This window comes from Canis aureus, chromosome X, assembly GCF_053574225.1.
Source record: "Canis aureus isolate CA01 chromosome X, VMU_Caureus_v.1.0, whole genome shotgun sequence".
NCBI lineage: Eukaryota > Metazoa > Chordata > Mammalia > Carnivora > Canidae > Canis > Canis aureus.
In genome coordinates, this window is record NC_135649.1 from 43721873 (window position 1) to 43740449 (window position 18577).

General features: G+C 38.2%; 1 protein-coding gene across 3 annotated transcripts in view; it reads right to left on the reverse strand.

Annotated features, from left to right (window-relative positions):
- RNF128 (ring finger protein 128) overlaps window positions 1-18577 on the reverse strand; it is a 116991-nt gene that overhangs the window by 25044 nt on the left and 73370 nt on the right. For all 3 annotated transcript variants that reach the window (XM_077889855.1, XM_077889854.1, XM_077889852.1), the window contains exon 2: window positions 8672-8919. In XM_077889855.1, the coding sequence (XP_077745981.1) occupies window positions 8672-8919 (248 nt within the window). The remainder of the gene's footprint in view (window positions 1-8671; window positions 8920-18577) is intronic.

The following is an 18577-nucleotide window of genomic DNA, read 5'->3' on the forward strand; positions in this document are numbered from 1 at the left end:
AAAAAAAAAAAGTCCTTTAATAGGAAATTCAGGTATTTCCAATAACTCCTACTGAGTTTTTATAAAGGAAAGCATATTCTTTTTTAAAAAATATTTTATTTATTTATTCATGAGAGACAGAGAGAGAGAAAGGCAGAAACATAGGCAGAGGCTATGTTTCTATAGAGAAGCAGGCTCCATGCAGGAAGCCCCATGTGGGAGTCGATCCTGGAACTCTGGGATCATACCCTGAGCCAAAGGCAGGCACTCAACCCCTGAGCCACCTAGGTGTCCCAAAGCCATATTCTTTAAACATGGATGAAAGACCCATGATTTTGGTAAGAAGTACAAACTATGTTGTTAGAGCTTGAATGAAGGTCTCTCACAATACTGCCATTAGTACTCAAAATCACAATGACAGCAAGAGTTTCCAAGGTGCATTCATTCCTCTAAAAACTGAAATATGAGAACAACATGAAGATTAAGCAGTTTATATTAAATACATATGTTTGGATATGTTACTTAAATCAAACTTATGGATGCCCAAATATGCCTCCACATTTAAAGATAATGTGTCCCAAAGCAAAGTGTAATTGGTGTTTAACTCCTTAAAAACAACTTCAAGCATTTATCTAGTTTGTTACACAAATTACACTGGACACACAAATTACACTGGACACTTCTTCGATGCCTTTCCACCATTTCAGAATTCCCTCCTACCTTATAAATTCCAATAGCACATTGTTTCTACCTCTTTTATAAAGATTTTACTTGAGAAGGAGAGAGACCACAAGTGGGGGGAGGGGCAGAGGGAGAGGAATAAGCAGATGACCCACTGAGCAGGGAGCCTGATGCAGGGTCCTGGGATCATGACCTGAGCTGAAGGCAGACACTTAACCCACTGAGCCACCCAGGTGCCACTGCACTTCTTATCATATTCTGTTACTGTACTATTCATGTGTCTTTCTCTCCTACTGCAAGTAACTGGAGGACTGGGCCTTAACCATTTTTTAAAATTTTCCATAGAGCCTAGTAGTTCCTCAAAAAATAGCTTCTGAATTTAGAAATTAAAACAATTTCATGATTTTCTCATCAAAGTCACAGTTGTACTCATTAAAAGCCTCTACTCCACTAAATTTGGGGAAAGAAAGGTTTAGGGAACAGGTATCGGCCCTCCACCGTGGTCAGGTTCAACCCTAAGCTTTTTTACACATGTGTCATCTTGTTTAATCATTAACAACCTTATGGAATAGGTATTTTAATATCTAAGTTTTGTAGACAAGAAAAGGTTCAGAAGCTTGACTAAAGTCCAGGCAGCTGGTTAGTTGCAGAGCTGTGATTCAATTCAAGCTCAGGTTCTATCTGGCTTTAAAAGCCCAGGATCTCTCCACTATAGTACACTGCCTCCATTGTGTAATAGCAGAGAAGCATTTAAAAGGCTTCACATTCTTTGTGAAGAAGATAAATGAAAGAAATAAGAAAAAAACCAAAAACCTCAAAATCAGCTATTATCCAATCTTCAAATACTTCCTAAATTCGCTACTTACTGTGATTTGGGGAACTCTTTTAAGCAACTCTTCATACCAACAGACTCTCCCTGCCTCCTCTCCAATCCAAAAAGATACCTGGTATAAGAATATTTGGCAACAGAATTGAAGACTAATTCAAAAAAGCTTGGTTGTCAGCCAGCTTTTTTAACAGAAGCTTAATGTCATTAATCTATTCAAAAGCTGTGATCATTCTAGTCACTGAAAAATCTCGGCTATATAGTTTTCTTAGTTCTGAGCAAGACTTTATTTCGGCTGAAAATGAAAAGTCAAGCCAATTCTTAATATTATATGACAATGTTCAATTTGTAAATTATAAATTCAAAGAAAGGTATTCTACCTAGTTTATTGGTGTATTTACATCTAAGTACGCAAAATAAATGTTCCAGGCTGGTGATTTGTCAGCCTGGTTTTTGGTCCCAAGGCATTCATTCAGCTTTGAAACCCACATGAATAACACTAGGCAGGGAGTCAAACCTAATTACTTGATTGGGGGGGCAGGGTGTGCAAAAGAAAGAAAGGAGCGTGGATATAAGCAAACCCAGATTTTCTGGCTTTAACACATCTCTTCTTTTAAAATTTTTTCTTCTTTTTCAATTTTTTTAAAAAATTTGACTCAATTTATAGAACAGAATCAAGAATTATGGTAACAAGATTCTTTTCCTCGGATCTATTCTTGTTGTGAACAAAATCAATGTCTAAGTCATGTGGCTGTTCAGATATATGAAAGCTGAAAGAAATCTCTTATTTTTCAATAAAAACCTATGCATAATATTTTAATGAAGCATTCCTAAAGGAAAGAGGTGGTACAGGCTATAAAAAAAGTTCCCCCTAAGTCTAAGGACCTACAGAGAGGGGAATAAATAGGAGTACAGACTTCCTGCCTGAAGGTGATCACTGTGAATGGTGTGAGGAAATGCATACTAGAAGGAAGAGCTTGAGGGAAGGGGGAATTTGACCCTGTAGATAAGTTATGACTCAGATTATTGTGTTTTTCAAAAAAGACAATCAAAACCTTTAGAATTAGTGATGTAAATATAAGATTAGAATAAGCAAATATAAAAAAAATCGTGAGACCCATTATAAGAGCTTCCTTTTGTTCAATGAGAGTCAGAGAAAGACTATAAAAACTAGGTCCTACTGGGAGAGTAATTTGTTTGATCTGCTCTTCTTATCTAAGAGCCAAAATAATGGTTTTGTAAAAGGCTCTTAGAAGTCTCAAATTTGGGCAGGAACAGATACATACATACAAATATACCCACCACAAGTATATATGGACAGTGGTATGGTATGCAGACACCTGATAAGTCTTCCAGTTAATTTCATGTACTATGGGAGAAAACCTAACATAACCAGAAACATTTCAAGTATTTTTAGTCATGCTTTAAATTCAAGGACAGGACGCCTGGGTGGCTCTGTCAGTTAAGCATCTGCCTTCGGCCCACATCATGATCCTGGGGTCCTGGGATGGAGCACTGCATGGGGCTCCCTGCTCAGCAGAGAGTCTGCTTTTTCCTCTCCCTCTGCCTGCCACTACCCCTACTTGTGCTCTGTCAAATAAATCTTTTTAAAAAAAGCTCAAGGACAAATTTTAAGATATTAATGTAGCTTAGTTCTTTCTCATGTGAGACTGCAAAGCAATGCTATCTCTTTGGTAGCAAACTACAAAGACACATGTGGCATATCTTTGCCCAGGGAACCAGTTTGAGTCTTAGGGTCTGAGGCTCAGATGGGTCAATATGTAATCCTGCTAGCAACTGGCCATACTTCCTGAAACTTAGGACCCCAACAATGAAAATAGGTACATATCATCAGGCTTTACTGTAGTACCAAGCAACCATGACAAGCTGGTACAGCATGGTCTACCGCTCCAGGTGTATGTAACAAAATCATCAAAAACTAACATAAAGAACACTTTGTGGGCCACATTCCCAGGGTTGACCAAAGGCCAGTCACAGTTCCCTTGGAGACTAGAAAGGAGTAAGCAACTAGATCAACTGTGCTATCTTTCTTCACAACCCATCTCCTAGCTCTCTTTTCTTTTTTAAAGTAGGTTCCACACCCAGCATGGAGCCCAACATGGGGCTTGAACTCATGACATGTGAGATCAAGATCTGAGCTGAGATCGAGTTGGACCCTTAACCAACTGAGCCACCTGGGTGCCTCCCACCCCCCATCTCTTGATCAAGGTCTTTTTTAACAACAAAGAGTCATAGTTATTTGGACTTCTGCAGCTAGTACAGCATTTATATACATAAGGGGCAGTCAGAGCAACATAAGAATACCTAATACTTGCAGAAGCCAATGAAGGGTGCACATAGGCTTCTTTCAATCTGTAAGACCATTTCAAACATCTTTATATTGATATATCAGTGTAATTATGTTTACTCCCTTATTCCAGGACTACTTGAACTTTGTGATAAACATGTATAGAGCCATTTAATATGGTAATGGAACTAAATCTAATTCTTCCTTGGGCCAATCACTCTCCATTGGTATCATATGCTTTGGAGGTTTTAGTTCAGTTTCAGTTTTGACTATCACATGATTTATTTATATAAGGAGGTTGAATTTTGCCAACAATACTAGTATTATACCATATCACAATATGATTATGATAGTTTGGTTACAAAATAAATCAAGGAAGTATCACAAAAGTGTTTATGAAAACTTCCTAGAATTTTTTTGCCCACATACTAGATATTATTACAGACAAGTGTTATTACCAGTGAGGATGACTCTTGTCTTTTCTGGATTCCATGTTAGTTGAGGGCAAAACCAATCATTTGGCTCAATTTACACTATTAAACAGTCATAGATTCCCATTGACTGTGGTATAGGAAGGCCATCTCCCTTCCATGAGGAATATATGGGTATCATTCAATATTGTTCCTACTAGCTTGTCTTATTTTGGTCCATCTCTTTGCCCAAGATAAGTTAGAGATCAGCAATGTAAATTACAATTTCACTCAAAAACTTTCCACAAGTTTGGGGATCTTCATGTGTCTCAAAGATGCTCTCCCTGAGCTTCCATAGTGAAAAATGGAAGGCCATTATCCCATGGGTACTTGGGCCTCCGTTTGTAGTAAAATAGTTAACAGACCCTGTTGTGTCAAATATATGCTCTTTGGGCAGCCCTGGTAGCTCAGCGGTTAGCACGCCGTCAGCCCGGGGTGTGATCCTAGAGACCCAGGATCAAGTCCCATGTTGGGCTCCCTGCATGGAGCCTGCTTCTCCCTCTGCCTGTTTCTCTGCCTCTCTCTCTCTCTCTCTCTCTCTCTCTCTCTCTCTTTCTGTGTGTGTGTGTGTGTGTGTGTACCTCTCATGAATAAATAAATAAAATCTTAAAAAAACACAAATATATGCTCTTTCCCAATGGTGAGTGCTAACACTCTCTAGCATTATGCATTGGGTCTGTGTGCCCATATTATCAAGGCTTTATCATCTTTCCAAATGGATTCCCATTTTCCCCCCTCCTGCCAGATGATTCCTTCCAATGTGTCTATTTCAAAGAGTAAATTCTTTCCTTCTGAAAGTCACTCCTCCTTAAAAGTTAATTCAGCTTCTTCCATTATACCTAGGTCAGCTTCCATTTCACCTAGAGCCCTCTTTTATTTCACTAGCTAATGTTCAATCCAACACATGCCTTGTTGCCACTGAATATTAACTGCTTAAGTACAGTTAGGATATATGGCCTATAACCCCAAATTCTGGGTGTCTCATGCCAGAGTCAAGTGTATAGTGGTCACGGCCAAATTCACTAGTTTGAGCACACCATAACGTTTTCCATAATTTTCCTTGTCTCAGGTTAGGGTTGTTCCCAGTGTGGACACAAATCCACCATGAAATGCCTAATATGTCATTTTCATTTACAACCCTTTGACATTTTTCATTTGTTTAAAAGATTTCCATGCACAGGAATAGGGATGATATGTGTTCTCACACATCATTCTATGACATACAGACATGTGGCCACTATGTGATGCCCATTATATTTGGGCATCGTGGTCATCAAAATTCATGGCTACACATTTGTCAGTTTGCCTGACATTCTATCCTATGCATTATAGTAATTCAGAGGGAAGACATGTCTGAATATTCTAATGAATTCCTAATATTCTAATGAAGGTAAGTTTCCATAACTCAGTTTCATTACTATTTCTACCTGTGAAATGAGAATAATGCAGTTAAGTATTTAGTGGTAGTTATATATAACCATTAAGCTCTACCTTTTAATAATAAATAAGAAGTCAGGAAAATTGAGTAACATGTAAATGACATCGTAATACCCTCAAATATTAATAAGGAAAAGGGATTACCAGTCATATATTTAATACTTTAGTCACTGAAGGATACACAGATATAGCCCAATAAGTAGTGAAAGAAGCCCTTTCCAAAGCCTTCTCTAAAAGGCGAGAAGTTTTCATGCTAATTTTCCTTTTTTAAAGATTTTATCTATTTATTTATTTGGGAGAGAAAGAGAGCAAGCACATGAGCAGAGGGGAGGGATGGGGGAAAGAGAACGAGAATCTTATGCAGACTCTGTGCTGAGCATGGAGGCCAACTCAGGGCTCGATCCCATGACTCTGTAATCATGACCTGAGCAGAAATCAAGAGTTGGATGCTTAACTGAGAGCTACCCAGGCACCCTGTGATGCTATTCTTGACCATTTTTACACAAGTTAATGTTCATAAAATATATTATAAACTATGAAAATTACTTGAATGATGAGACCAGAATTATATATTCAATGGAGTTTATGTGACACCAGCCAGTTCTTTATAAACTGTATTACTTTCTGATGGGGTTTAATGCCATGTTAACAGATTTATTATAGTACCTGGAATACAGAAATACATACTGAACCATGAACATATGCAAACCAAACACTCTTGTTATTGTATCCATAACCTTTAAGTCATACTGGATACCAATTTTTCTCCAACATCAGAGATAAAAACAGTGCAATATATAAATGTCAAATATTAACATACTGTGAAACTACTGAATGGCTCGGCATAAGAATTTTAAACATCCTTTTGACTACAGTTAGTAACAGGCTGAACCTGCCACCAATGGGATAACTGGCTTCTCTGAGAGGAACAGAAGTCAATTAACTTTAAACATTGAGATAATCATCACTCATTACAATATACTTGTGTCTAATCTTCATGAAGGTTTTATAATAAGATTTCAATTTCTAGTCTGTTCCTAAATTCAATTAACTTCAATAGAGAAATCTTCACTGCTCCCCCACTCCCAAATAAATTGGGTTCATCTTTGCTTATTGGAAAAAAGAGTACATAAGTGGCCAGAATTTCATTGCCTTGGGAGGAACTTCTCAGTACATATAAAAATGTATTCCTGCCCTTACTATATGATAAGCTAGAAGCATTAAATCATTATTGAGCATTCTGGAGAAATAGCACACCACTCTGCTGTTATGTTGAGAATATTTGAGAAGGAGAGGAGGTAAGAAATGATGGTGGCTTGGCCCAGGATGGAAGCAATGGAAGTAGTGAGAAGTAACTGGATTCTGGATATTTAATAAAGGTAGAACCAACAGGATTTGCTGATGGAGGTAATGTTGGGAAGTGAGAGGTAAAAGAGGAACAAAGAATAACTCCAAGATTTCTGGCCTGGTGTCAAGAGAAGTAATTATGCAAAGGGAAACAATAATAGCATGTTTGTGTGCTCACAATAGCAGAAGACAAAGCAGAGGACATAGGACACAGACACAGATGCACATAGATGGGTAGCTGTGGCAGAAGCATGGAGAAGTACCCTTCTGATCACTTCAATTTCCTCAGTGGAATACAATCCAAACTATGAGCAGAGAGTGAAGTTGGAGAAGGTGTTGGAGGTTTAAGGAGAAAGGAACATGTATGATTAGTTACCTGCAAAAGCAGCGGGGGAGGGGGGAACTAAGAAAACAGAGTACAATTGTTGGCAGTATTGAGAGCTCACCCTGAGTCTGTGGTCATAAATTTAAAGGAAGATCAGTCTGTACTGATGTGTTTTCCTGCTACTTCAAAGTGCAGGCACAGAGTAGGGAGGAAGCAGGATATAACCAGGGTTGGATTGTGACAGCAAGTGTAACAGAGAGAGAAGGGCCAAAGGAACTGAAGATGTATGTATCATATATGGTAATGACCATGGGAGTGGCCATGGAAGTGAAGGTGGGGAAGGAGAAAAGTGAGGCTATCAGGGGGATGAGGGGCAGTTTAAAAGTGGTAGGATCAATGGCCACAACCACAGGTAATTCCCTGGTTCAATGATGCTTCTCTATTTCTGCTCTATTAATTCTATATTTTGTAACTATTTATATATCAGTTGTTAAAATATGATAGAAATGATGAATATGTGACTGGAGTCTAGCACTCTATCATTCATAATCAGATCTTTAAACTTGCCATCCCATGATATTCAGTCTAGTCTCTCTACCCAGCCCTGATCCCACGTGCAAATACACACATACACAGATGCACACATACATGTAAAATAGCAGTGGTTACTTTTTGGTGGTGACTACAGATTTTTTGTTATATGGGGTTTGAGTGAAGGTTTTTTTCCCTTGTACTTCCTGATTTCTAAATTTTCTATATTAGCATGAAATGTTTTGGTAACTAAACAAAAATTAAAAGAACATATGTATTTACACCCAGATATAATTAAATGCTGGCTATGCTCCCTAATGAGGTGTCAGAAGACTTAAGCAGGATTAAGGCCATAGACAAATTACAGAAAATAAAACTTTTTAGAGGATGGAAGCTGATATGTTTTTAAAACTACCAGTTTTCATAAAACATATGCATGGATCATTGTCTAACAAGTGAAATATATTACAACACATGACTCTGAAACTACAATTAAAGGAGTATTTTGGGGGCTCTTGGTTGGCTCAGTCCAATGGAGCATGTGACTTTTGATCTTGGGGTTGTGAGTTTGAGCCTCAGGTTAGGTGTAGAGATTACTTAAAAATAAAATCTTTAGGGGCGCCTGTGTGGCTCCATTGGTTAAGAATCTGCCTTTGGTTCAGGTCATGATCTCAGGGTCCTGGGACTGAGCGCTATCTTAAAAATTTTTTTTAAATAAAACCTTTTAAAAAAGTATTTTTAGATTGGAATAAAGGACCATTACAAACCTGTTTCCTGCTTTGAGCTCTTGCATTCCGTAATCTTCGAGCAGAATAAAATATAAAATAGCCCACAGTTGCTGCCGTAATAATGAAAAAGGACACAGAAACGAAGAAAATTGAATAGTGATTCACCCAAGGGCCATGCTTTTTCCCTACTTCGATGACCATTGTTACTTGTATGCCTCTTTGAATAGACTGCAGAATTTTTGTGCCTTTCAGATTGCCAATCATGATTGCAACAATGTCTCCTGCACCTGTTAAAGAAAATAAATTCAGTTTTAGTTTTGGTAAAACATTCTGTGTATAAAAATCCAAATGCTAAAGTGATTTTAAAGTATTCCCAGTGAGACAATGGAAGGATATTCATGTATTCAATTAACGTTTATTGGGGACCTACTATGCATATATGTTACAGAGAATATAAACATGCTGAGACTTCGGTTACTGATCTTAAGAACATAGTTTAGTAAGGAAGCTAAGACATATAAAAAATACCTCCTCTCCTCTCTTCACGTTAACCACCTATGATTCAACAGTACTGAGTTTGGGGCCAAATTTGTCTCTTAAGATAGTCCCCAGATGGTAGAGGTTAGGGCTTACATCCTAGGGAATCTGAGATTTGGGAAGGACTGAAATACATAACTACATATTTTCCTAATTTATAAGGTGATAGACTACTTCATGAGCTCACTACTAAAATGTACAAGAATTTACATATCAGTAATCTAAGATAAATAATGTTTATAAGCCCAAATACATGGGGGATCCCTGGGTGGCGCAGCGGTTTGGCGCCTGCCTTTGGCCCAGGGCGCGATCCTGGAGACCCTGGATCGAATCCCACATCGGGCTCCCGGTGCATGGAGCCTGCTTCTCCCTCTGCCTATGTCTCTGCTTCTCTCTCTCTCTGTGACTATCATAAATAAAAAAAAAAAGCCCAAATACACTATATATATATATATATATAACTCCATGTAACATTTTTTCCATATCCTCTAAAACAATATAAAATTTATTCAAGGTACTCTAAGGTCTTGCACGGCACGGACCTTATCAGGTTAGCAATGAACAAAACATGTAAAATTAATACTAATATGGGCAGCCCAGGTGGCTCAGCAGTTTAGCGCTGCCTTCAGGGCGTGATCCTGGAGTTCTGGGATTGAGTCCCATGTCAGGCTCCCTGCATAGAGCCTGCTTCTCCCTCTGCCTGGGTCTCTGCCTCTCTCTCTGTCTCTTGTGAATAAATAAATCTTTAAAAAAAAGTAGTAATGTGTGGTTCTATTCAACACCAACTAAGGTCAAGCCTGAAATTAGACTAAGTTTATTACTTAGTCTAATAGTCTAAATCTTAGTCTAGAAGTTTAATCTTTTTAATTCCTCTCTGTCTACCCCAAACTATATAAATCCTGTGAAAAAAAAGTAAAGGACAAACATTGTCTTTCCCATTGTTGTGAGAATGTCAGATTACTCATGCCATTCCAACTCTTATCAAGGTGTATATTCCTTCTAGTTTATATGACCTGAGACCAATAATCTTAAGCAAAAGAATAGAGTTCTTTGAATGTTAAGAGATTACCAGCCAGAGAAACCTCCTACTGATACTAGGTTAAGGTACTAATAATCTTGGTTAATGATCAAACTCTGATCTGAAATAAACACAACCCTACACCCACCCACACATGAGCGCACAAGACTCTAAAAGGCTTAATCTCTTTAACTAGATTTAACTACGTAATTTTCCCAATTTATAATGTAATAGACTTTAGAATTTAAACACAAAAGTACATTATTAAAATAGTATTCACACTTTCAATGGTCAAATTAAGAGTACAAACCTTAAATGACAAGGTACATAGCAGAATTACTACCCGAGTAATCCCTTAAAAGTTTATGGTCCCCAGTGGCCAAACTCTTCAAAAGATCAAGATGATATTGCTTGAAGTTATTAATTCAAAAAATATATTCATAGAGTATTGTTACAGATCCATAAAGTTCTAAAGAGACTAGCTTTTAAATATACGATAGCCATTTAGCTAAAACCTTTTACAACTTTACTAATTTGCCAATACTTACTTTGGTAGGCACTAACGACTTACTCTCTTTTCATTTACATGAAGAAAATCTCTAAAGCAATGGGAAGTGGAAGAGTCTGAAGTGCTTTTTGTTGTATCTTTTTCCTCTATCAGTATTTGACCCAAATATACCTTATGGATCTAGAGAATCGGCCATTTTGCAAGAGAGCAGCTCATTTTTCTATTTATTTGGGAGCTTTTACATTTCTAGCTTTGGCACTAAAAGCACAGTTAGTATTTCAATTTTCTTTTGTCAGTATTTGTCTTTTCCTTACAAGCCATCTGTTGGGAAAATTTGGGGTTATATATATATATATTTTTTTTTTTTAAGATTTATTTATTTATTTATTCAGAGAAAGCGAGAGAGAGAGAGGCAGAGACACAGGCAGAGGGAGAAGCAGGCTCCATGCAGGAAGCCTGACGTAGGACTCTATCCCCATCTCCAGGATCACACCCCGGGCTGCAGGCGGCGCTAAACCGCTGAGTCACCAGGGCTGCCCAAAATTTGGGGTTATAGAGATTTATTATATAAACTCAGCATTCATTTCTGATATTGTAACCTGTATAATCTTTGAAAGTAGAGATAATTCTAAAAATCAAGTTTTAGAACATAATTTTAAAGATTATGTTCTTTTTATTTTTTATTCTATTTTTTAAAAAGATTTTATTTATTTATTCATGAGAGACACAGAGAGAGAGGCAGAGAAAGAAGCAGGCTCCATGCAGGGAGCCTGATACGGGACTTGATCCCAGGACTCCAGGATCACACCCTGAGCCAAAGGCAGACACTGAAACCGTTGAGCCACCCAGGCGTTCCCTAAAGATTTCTTTTTAAATCATATATGTGTCCTAAACTTTTTGACTAATAGAAATAAGTTTTCATTCTTTTAGAAGATATGATGTGGGTGGCAGGGGTGGATGCTCAGGAAAATATGGACCATTGTGGTCAGATGGGAGATTAAAAAACAAGGGCAGTCAAGAAATGTACTTTGTCTACGCATAGGGAACAATGCTATGCTTCAATTGCCTGAAATTCATATTCATACATGCTATATGTAGTTTAAATATCTACTGAATTAGTTTTCTAATCATATACAAGACCTATTTCTAAACATTCTTATACATATCCCCACATCTTTGCAATGATTTAAAAACTGCTCCCTCCTTCCATTTCCCAATCACAGCCTCTGGTCATCTGATGTGAATACCCAGAATCCTGTCTGAAAACTCACTGCTAACCTAATCAGCCATGTAGATGTGATTTTCTTGGTGTCTCCCATTATCAGATTCTTCCTTCTATTCCTGCTGCCTGTTTAATATAGGTTATCATAATTTCCTTGCCTGAACTACTTCAGTAATCTCCTAACTTGTCACTCTACATCCCTGTCCTTTAAAGTTTCATCAGAGTTTACCTTCCTGGTTGACTTTTGCCATCACTTGGTTGCATCATGCCTCTTTCTGGCTCTAAAGTCTTTAGTGACTCATTGGCCTAGCATTTAAAGCCTTTTATGATTTGGTCCCAACTGACCTTTCCAGTTTGATATATCTCCACTACAACTCCATCTCATGAACACTCAGATCCAGGCACGTGGGATTGGCTATTCTCATTCACTTTTTACAATTCTCCTTTTGTTTATTCTGTTCCCTCAGACTAAAATCTCTTACATCTGTTGACATTCCCCTCCTCCTTCTCTGCCTGTGCATTACTCAAATCCCCCAATGCTCCCTGCCTCTTATGTTATTTTCCCAAGTTTTAAGTGAGAATGTAAATGTTCCCTCTTTGTTCCAGTCTGACTCATTTTTGAGTTCTCACTTTGGGTCACTTTTGGGGGGTGGAGGGGGGGTTCTCCCTTGTTGCCTCTAGCATTGTCTCTCCCCTCTTTCTAATTTTATACTTTCAATCTGCTTTCAACTCTGAAAAGTCAATGAAGCTTTGGTCTAAACAAAAAGTAAAACTGGCTTCCAAAGAAAGCTTGAGGGCTTCAGGTGCAAGTACTGTCTGATATTTATATTGGTTGCTCAGTGACATTTTTGTTTGCTTCCTCAATCCAGGCCATGCTCTGGATAATTGAGGTTTCCAGATAAGATTTATCTATAAACTAGTCCCTGTACTAAATGCTTTACATGCATTAACATATTTAATCCTCATATCAACCCTATAAAGTAGGCATTGCTATTATCTCATTAAAGATAAGACTGACTAGCTTGCCTAGGATAACAAGCTAATAAGGACAGAACTGGTATCTGAACCCAGGCAGTTTGGCTCCAGTGTCTCCGCTCTTTGCCACCATTCTACATCAACTCTCTATCTTTAGTGAAACCTAAAGCTATTATTTTACTGTAAATGTGAAAATTAATTACTGAAAACGTGAATGTAATTAATACATTCAGGATGGGGGGGGTGGTTGTGGTAAATACTTAACAAGGAGGAAGCCTTGATTTGTAGTGTGTGCCAATTGCCATGGTGTAAATAATTCTCCTATGGCCATATGAATGCACAGTTCGGAAAATACGGGTATAATTATCTTCTTTTAAAAAAGATTCATTTATTTTATTTGAGAGGGAGAAAGACAGGGAGGAAGAGGGGCAGAGGGAGAAGGGAAGCATACCCCTTGTTGAGCGCAGAGCCTGAGAGGGGCTCAGATCTCATGACTCTGAGATCATGATCTGAGCTGAAAACCAAGAGTTGGATGCTAAAACCAACCGAGCTACCCCAGGCACCTCTGGGTACAATTATCTTGATAGCATTCACTCAATTCAATAAGGAATCCTCGAACTTGCTACTTAAAAATCATTAACAACACCATATAGCTCAAGTTTTTTGCATTTTTACTCTGTTACCTAAAATATTTTGGGAAAAGGGATAGATTAGGAATAGGTAACAATTAAGCAGAAGACATACACACTCTCTAATTTCACATGTTGAACAGTAAATAATGGTTTCTGCCTGTGACTATTTTGGGAACAAAGGTAATAAAATAGACAGTAGCAACTCTTACTACTCTTAGAGAATATCACTCAATTAAAATGTTAATATATGGGGATCCCTGGGTGGCTAGGCGGTTTGGCGCCTGCCTTTGGCCCAGGGCGCGATCCTGGAGTCCCGGGATCGAGTCCCACTTCGGGTTCCTGGCATGGAGCCTGCTTCTCTCTCCTCCTGTGTTTCTGCCTCTCTCTCTCTCAAAAGTGTGTCAATCCTTGGCACTACTGGTGAAAGACACTTTCCAGTTATTATTCAAAATACAAAAAATTGGGCAGCCTAGGTGGCTCAGTAGTTTAGCGCCGCCTTTGGCCCAGGGTGTGACCCTAGAGACCAGGGATCAAGTCCCACATCCAGCTCCCTGCGAGGAGCCTGCTTCTCCCTCTGCCTGTGTCTTTGCCTCTCTTTCTTTCTGTGTCTCTCATGAATAAATAAATAAAATCTTAAAAATATATATATGTTTACATGCTGGTGGCCAACCCCTTTAATTTCCTTCAAAAAGCTAATGATATGGTTTTTGCCTAATCTTATTTATTTGTGAACACAGACAAATTCATTGAACAAATATTTACTGTGTATAAACTATGTAGTAAGCTCTGTGCTTCTGGACCTTCCTCCTTCCACATTTAAATATTAATGTGTCAAAATGTAAAATAAATTCTAAAGTATTTTACAATATATAAAATCTTCTAACTATAAGGATGGCATACTTACAGAAGCATGGCATTCAAACACAAAATGCAAGGGGGTATGGAATGCTGTTCTAGTATCTCTTTCAATTAGTATCCTACTTTTAATATTAGAAAAGAATATTTGCAATGAGTGACTTACAAGTAATTAGTAAGGACTACTGAAGGCCTAAGTAGCTCTTCAAAAACCTTCTCATATTCAATACTGCCCAACATCTTGATAATATAGTGAGGTCAGGACTTCTGAATTCACTCATATGTGGAATGAATAAGATCTAGGTGTGAAAATTCCAATGATTCTCCAGCAAACATCCTCCATCAGAAAATCTGGAACCAACTCAAGTGGACTTCTGAATATTCATTTTGTTCACAGTAGCTCTCAAAGGCTCAGTTTCCCTCACTGTAGCAACTAGGGCAGGTCAATGTATTTCAGCTTTGAGCAACTAGGGAAGGTCAATGTATTTCAAAGAGCAATACTAAAGGTCATAAGACCAAGGAGTCCTAAGTGGCATTTTTTAAGCTAGAAAAAAAAAGTAAACTTTTAAGCCTGACTAGCTCATCTTCCTTCAAGTTCCTGTTTTGTGACTTTCTTGACCCTTTTTTTTTTTTCTTGACCCTTTTTTAAAAAAGATTTTATTTTATTCATGAGAGACACAGGCAGAGGAAGATGCAGGCTCCATGCAGGGAGCCTGATGTGGGACTCAATCCCGAGACTCCAGGATCACACCCTGGGCTGAAGGCAGGTGCTAAACCACTGAGCCACCCAGGGATCCCCATTTTTTGACCCTTTTGATTATTCCCAGCCACAGATAAACTGACTTTAGGTTTCCTAAATTGACTTCTTCATATCAACTCTCTTGATTAAAAAATAATAGTCCTATTATTGCACCTCAACAGATATACAAATGATTTCTCAAAGGTATTGGATATATAGGTCTGTGGTTTACTGGGAACCAGACAAATCAGTACTCCACACCTCTTTAAATATGTCACTATACTCCTAACTAGCCTTTTAGTTATATTCTGGTCTGTTGCAGAATACGAAACAGGCATTAGTACAGGTTAGCTGTTAGGTAAAGCAATGGTTCTTAACGTTCTGTATTGTTAACAAATGACCTTTTGGGGGGAGGGATGGTGACAGCAAAAAAGACTAAAATCACCTTTTATTATCATTCCTTTAAGCTAAAAAAAAAAATGATGCAGAGGTAGACAACCATAGTACGGCAAATTGCCTTTCTTTCTGCCTTGAATCCACAGATATTTCTGCTATAGGTTTTGAAAAACAATACTAAAATACAGAATAGGTCTCAGTTTGATATAGCACCAAAAAAAATTTCTGGCACTTGGGACTCCTCAGAAAACAGCATATTAAAGACACTAGGGAATTGAAAGCAACACTGTTCAAAGGTCACATCTGCATAATTTGTGGATGACAGGTCATATGCACAGGTTAACAATTCTTAGAATTATTATTTAAAAATACCTAGTCCTGTCTAGACTATTCTGACTACCATTAGGGTATGTTTAGCATATTGTTAAGAACCAGAAGGCTAGATCAGCATTTCTCCAAGTTTTTAGTCTCAGGACTCCTTTATACTCTTTAAAGGTATTAAGGAATCCAAAGAACTGCTGGTTACGTACATTATTTCTATTTATAGTTACCATATTAGAAATTAAAACTGGGAAATTTTTTTAACACTGGGAAATTTTTAAAATATTCATTCATTCATTTAAAATCACAGCTGTGAGACACCTGGGTGGCTCAGCGGTTGAGCATCTGCCTTCACCCCGGGGTGTGATCCTGGAGACCCCGGATCGAGTCCTACATCAGGCTTCCTGTATGGAGCCTGCTTCTCCCTCTGCCTGTGTCTCTGCCTCTGTGTGTGTGTCTCTCATGAATAAATAAAATCTTTAAAAAATAAAATCACAGTTGTAAATAGATGTTAATATAATAGACCTTTTTAAAAAGATTTTATTTAAGAGAGTGCTTGTGAGTGAGCACGAGGTGAGAAGAAGCAGAGGGAGAGGGAGAAGCAGACTTCTTGCTGAGCTGAGAGCCCCAGGCCAAGCTTGATGAGGGTGGGGGGGGCTCTGGAATCATGACTTGAGGCTACATTTAACCAACTGAGCCATGCAGGCTCCCCATAATAGACAGTTATAATTGATTAAAAATATTTCCCCCAAAAAAGTAATTAAGTTGCATTGTCTTTTGTGCAAACCTTTTTAATGTCAGACTTAATAGAAGACAGCTGGATCTTCATATCCACATTAGATCTATTGTGATCCATTTTTCTGGTTTCAGTATATGAAAGAAATCTGTAGTCATGCAGATTTGTAATTAGAACATTGTATTTAGGGGATCCCTGGGTGGCTCAAGGGTTTAGTGCCTACCTTTGGCCCAGGGCATAATCTTGGAGTCCCGGGATCAAGTCCCACATCAGGCTCCCTCCATGGAGCCTGCTTCTCCCTCTGCCTGTGTCTCTGCCTCTCTCTCTCTCTCTCTCTGTCTCTCAGGAATAAATAAATATTTTTAAAAAAGAAAATTGTATTTATAGTATTTAATAGCATTTTGAAATACTTGTAGATATTCTTTGATACTACACCAAAACTCAACAAGTGGTAGTTTCTTAAACGTAAGGTGCAAAATAGAATTTGAAACTATATCAATGAACTCTTTGTACTAAATGAAAATGCTTGGATGAATCTATCTTACATACCAAATGGATCCTTTATCCATGCATGGTTTTGTAATATCATGTATTGGCCATTTGAAAAGTACTAGTTCACTGAGTTATGCAGATCTTATAGTGATTTAAGATTATACAATATCAAAAAAATCATGGTTATTTAATATCACCACTGATCTCATCAGAAAAGCCTAAGTATTAGGAAGTTGTCAAGTTTATGTGGCGGATAAAGTTTTCCAAAACTCTAACTTTTGCTTGAATACTTAGATTTTACCATTAGCAACAAATACTGTCATTTTTTCCCTTGAAATGACAGGCTCACTTCATTCAAGTTTTAGAAAAGTTCTTCCAAATACTCAAGTCTGAATTACATGTTTGCCAGTAGTATTTTTATTTTTTTAAAGATTTTATTTATTCATGAGAGACAGAGAGAGAGAGAGAGAGAGAGAGAGAGAGAGAGAGAGGCAGAGACACAGGCAGAGGGAGACGCAGGCTCCATGCAGGGAGCCCAACGCAGGACTCGATCTCAGGACTCCCGGATCATACCCTGGGCCAAAGGCAGGCGCTAAACCACTGAGCCACCCAGGGATCCCCGCCAGTAGTATTTTTAAATTAAAAAGGAGCTGTTTAAAGAAAGGTTACTTCAAGGGTGCCTGTGTGGCTCAAGTCAGTTAAGTGTCTGCCTTTGGTTCAGGTTGTGATCCCAGGGTCCTGGGATCAAGTCCGCATCGGGCTTCCTACTCAGTGGGGAGCCTGCTTCCCTCCTTCTGCCTCTCCCCCTACTTGTGCTCTCTCAAATAAATAAAATCTTAAAAAAAAGAAAAGCTACTTCGGCTCACAACTCAGTCATGTTAGTGCTTTTCCTTCAGACAACCATCATACTTTGGGATGCTGCAGAAGTCCTTTGTGCCTACCTCGCATTTCATCACACAGAATATTCAAAAAAAGAGTTGTGCATGATAGGGCAGAGATTTAATAAATTACACTTACTAATTCATCAAGGACATTCTTAAGTGAAGCTGGATTTTTTATTACTATAAATGCATAGAGATACAGTATATGATACAGTTTGGTGCCTCTGCTTTAATTTCTGCTAAGGTGCCAGCAGTAGTTTCCCACCATTGCTTTTACACCACCTGTGTAAACATCAACACAATGAATATGGCAAATTATGTCTATGTATTATTATGAGAACAGTTTTCAATTCATGGACCCTCGAGCGAGTCTGAGGGACCAGTGGTCCCAGATTCTGTTTTTAAAACCGTTGGGCTAGATTAATGATTCTCAAACTTTAATATTCATGCTGATTACTTGAGAAACTTGTTAAAACACTGAACTCCCTGGCCCCATTTCCTGATTCAGTCTGTCTGAGGCTAGACTTAGAAATCTGCAGTTTAAGAAGTTCTCTGGGTTCTTTTGCTGCATGTGGTCTATGGCCCATACTTTCAGAAATATTGGCCCGAATTTTGAATTGCACTTTGATGTTA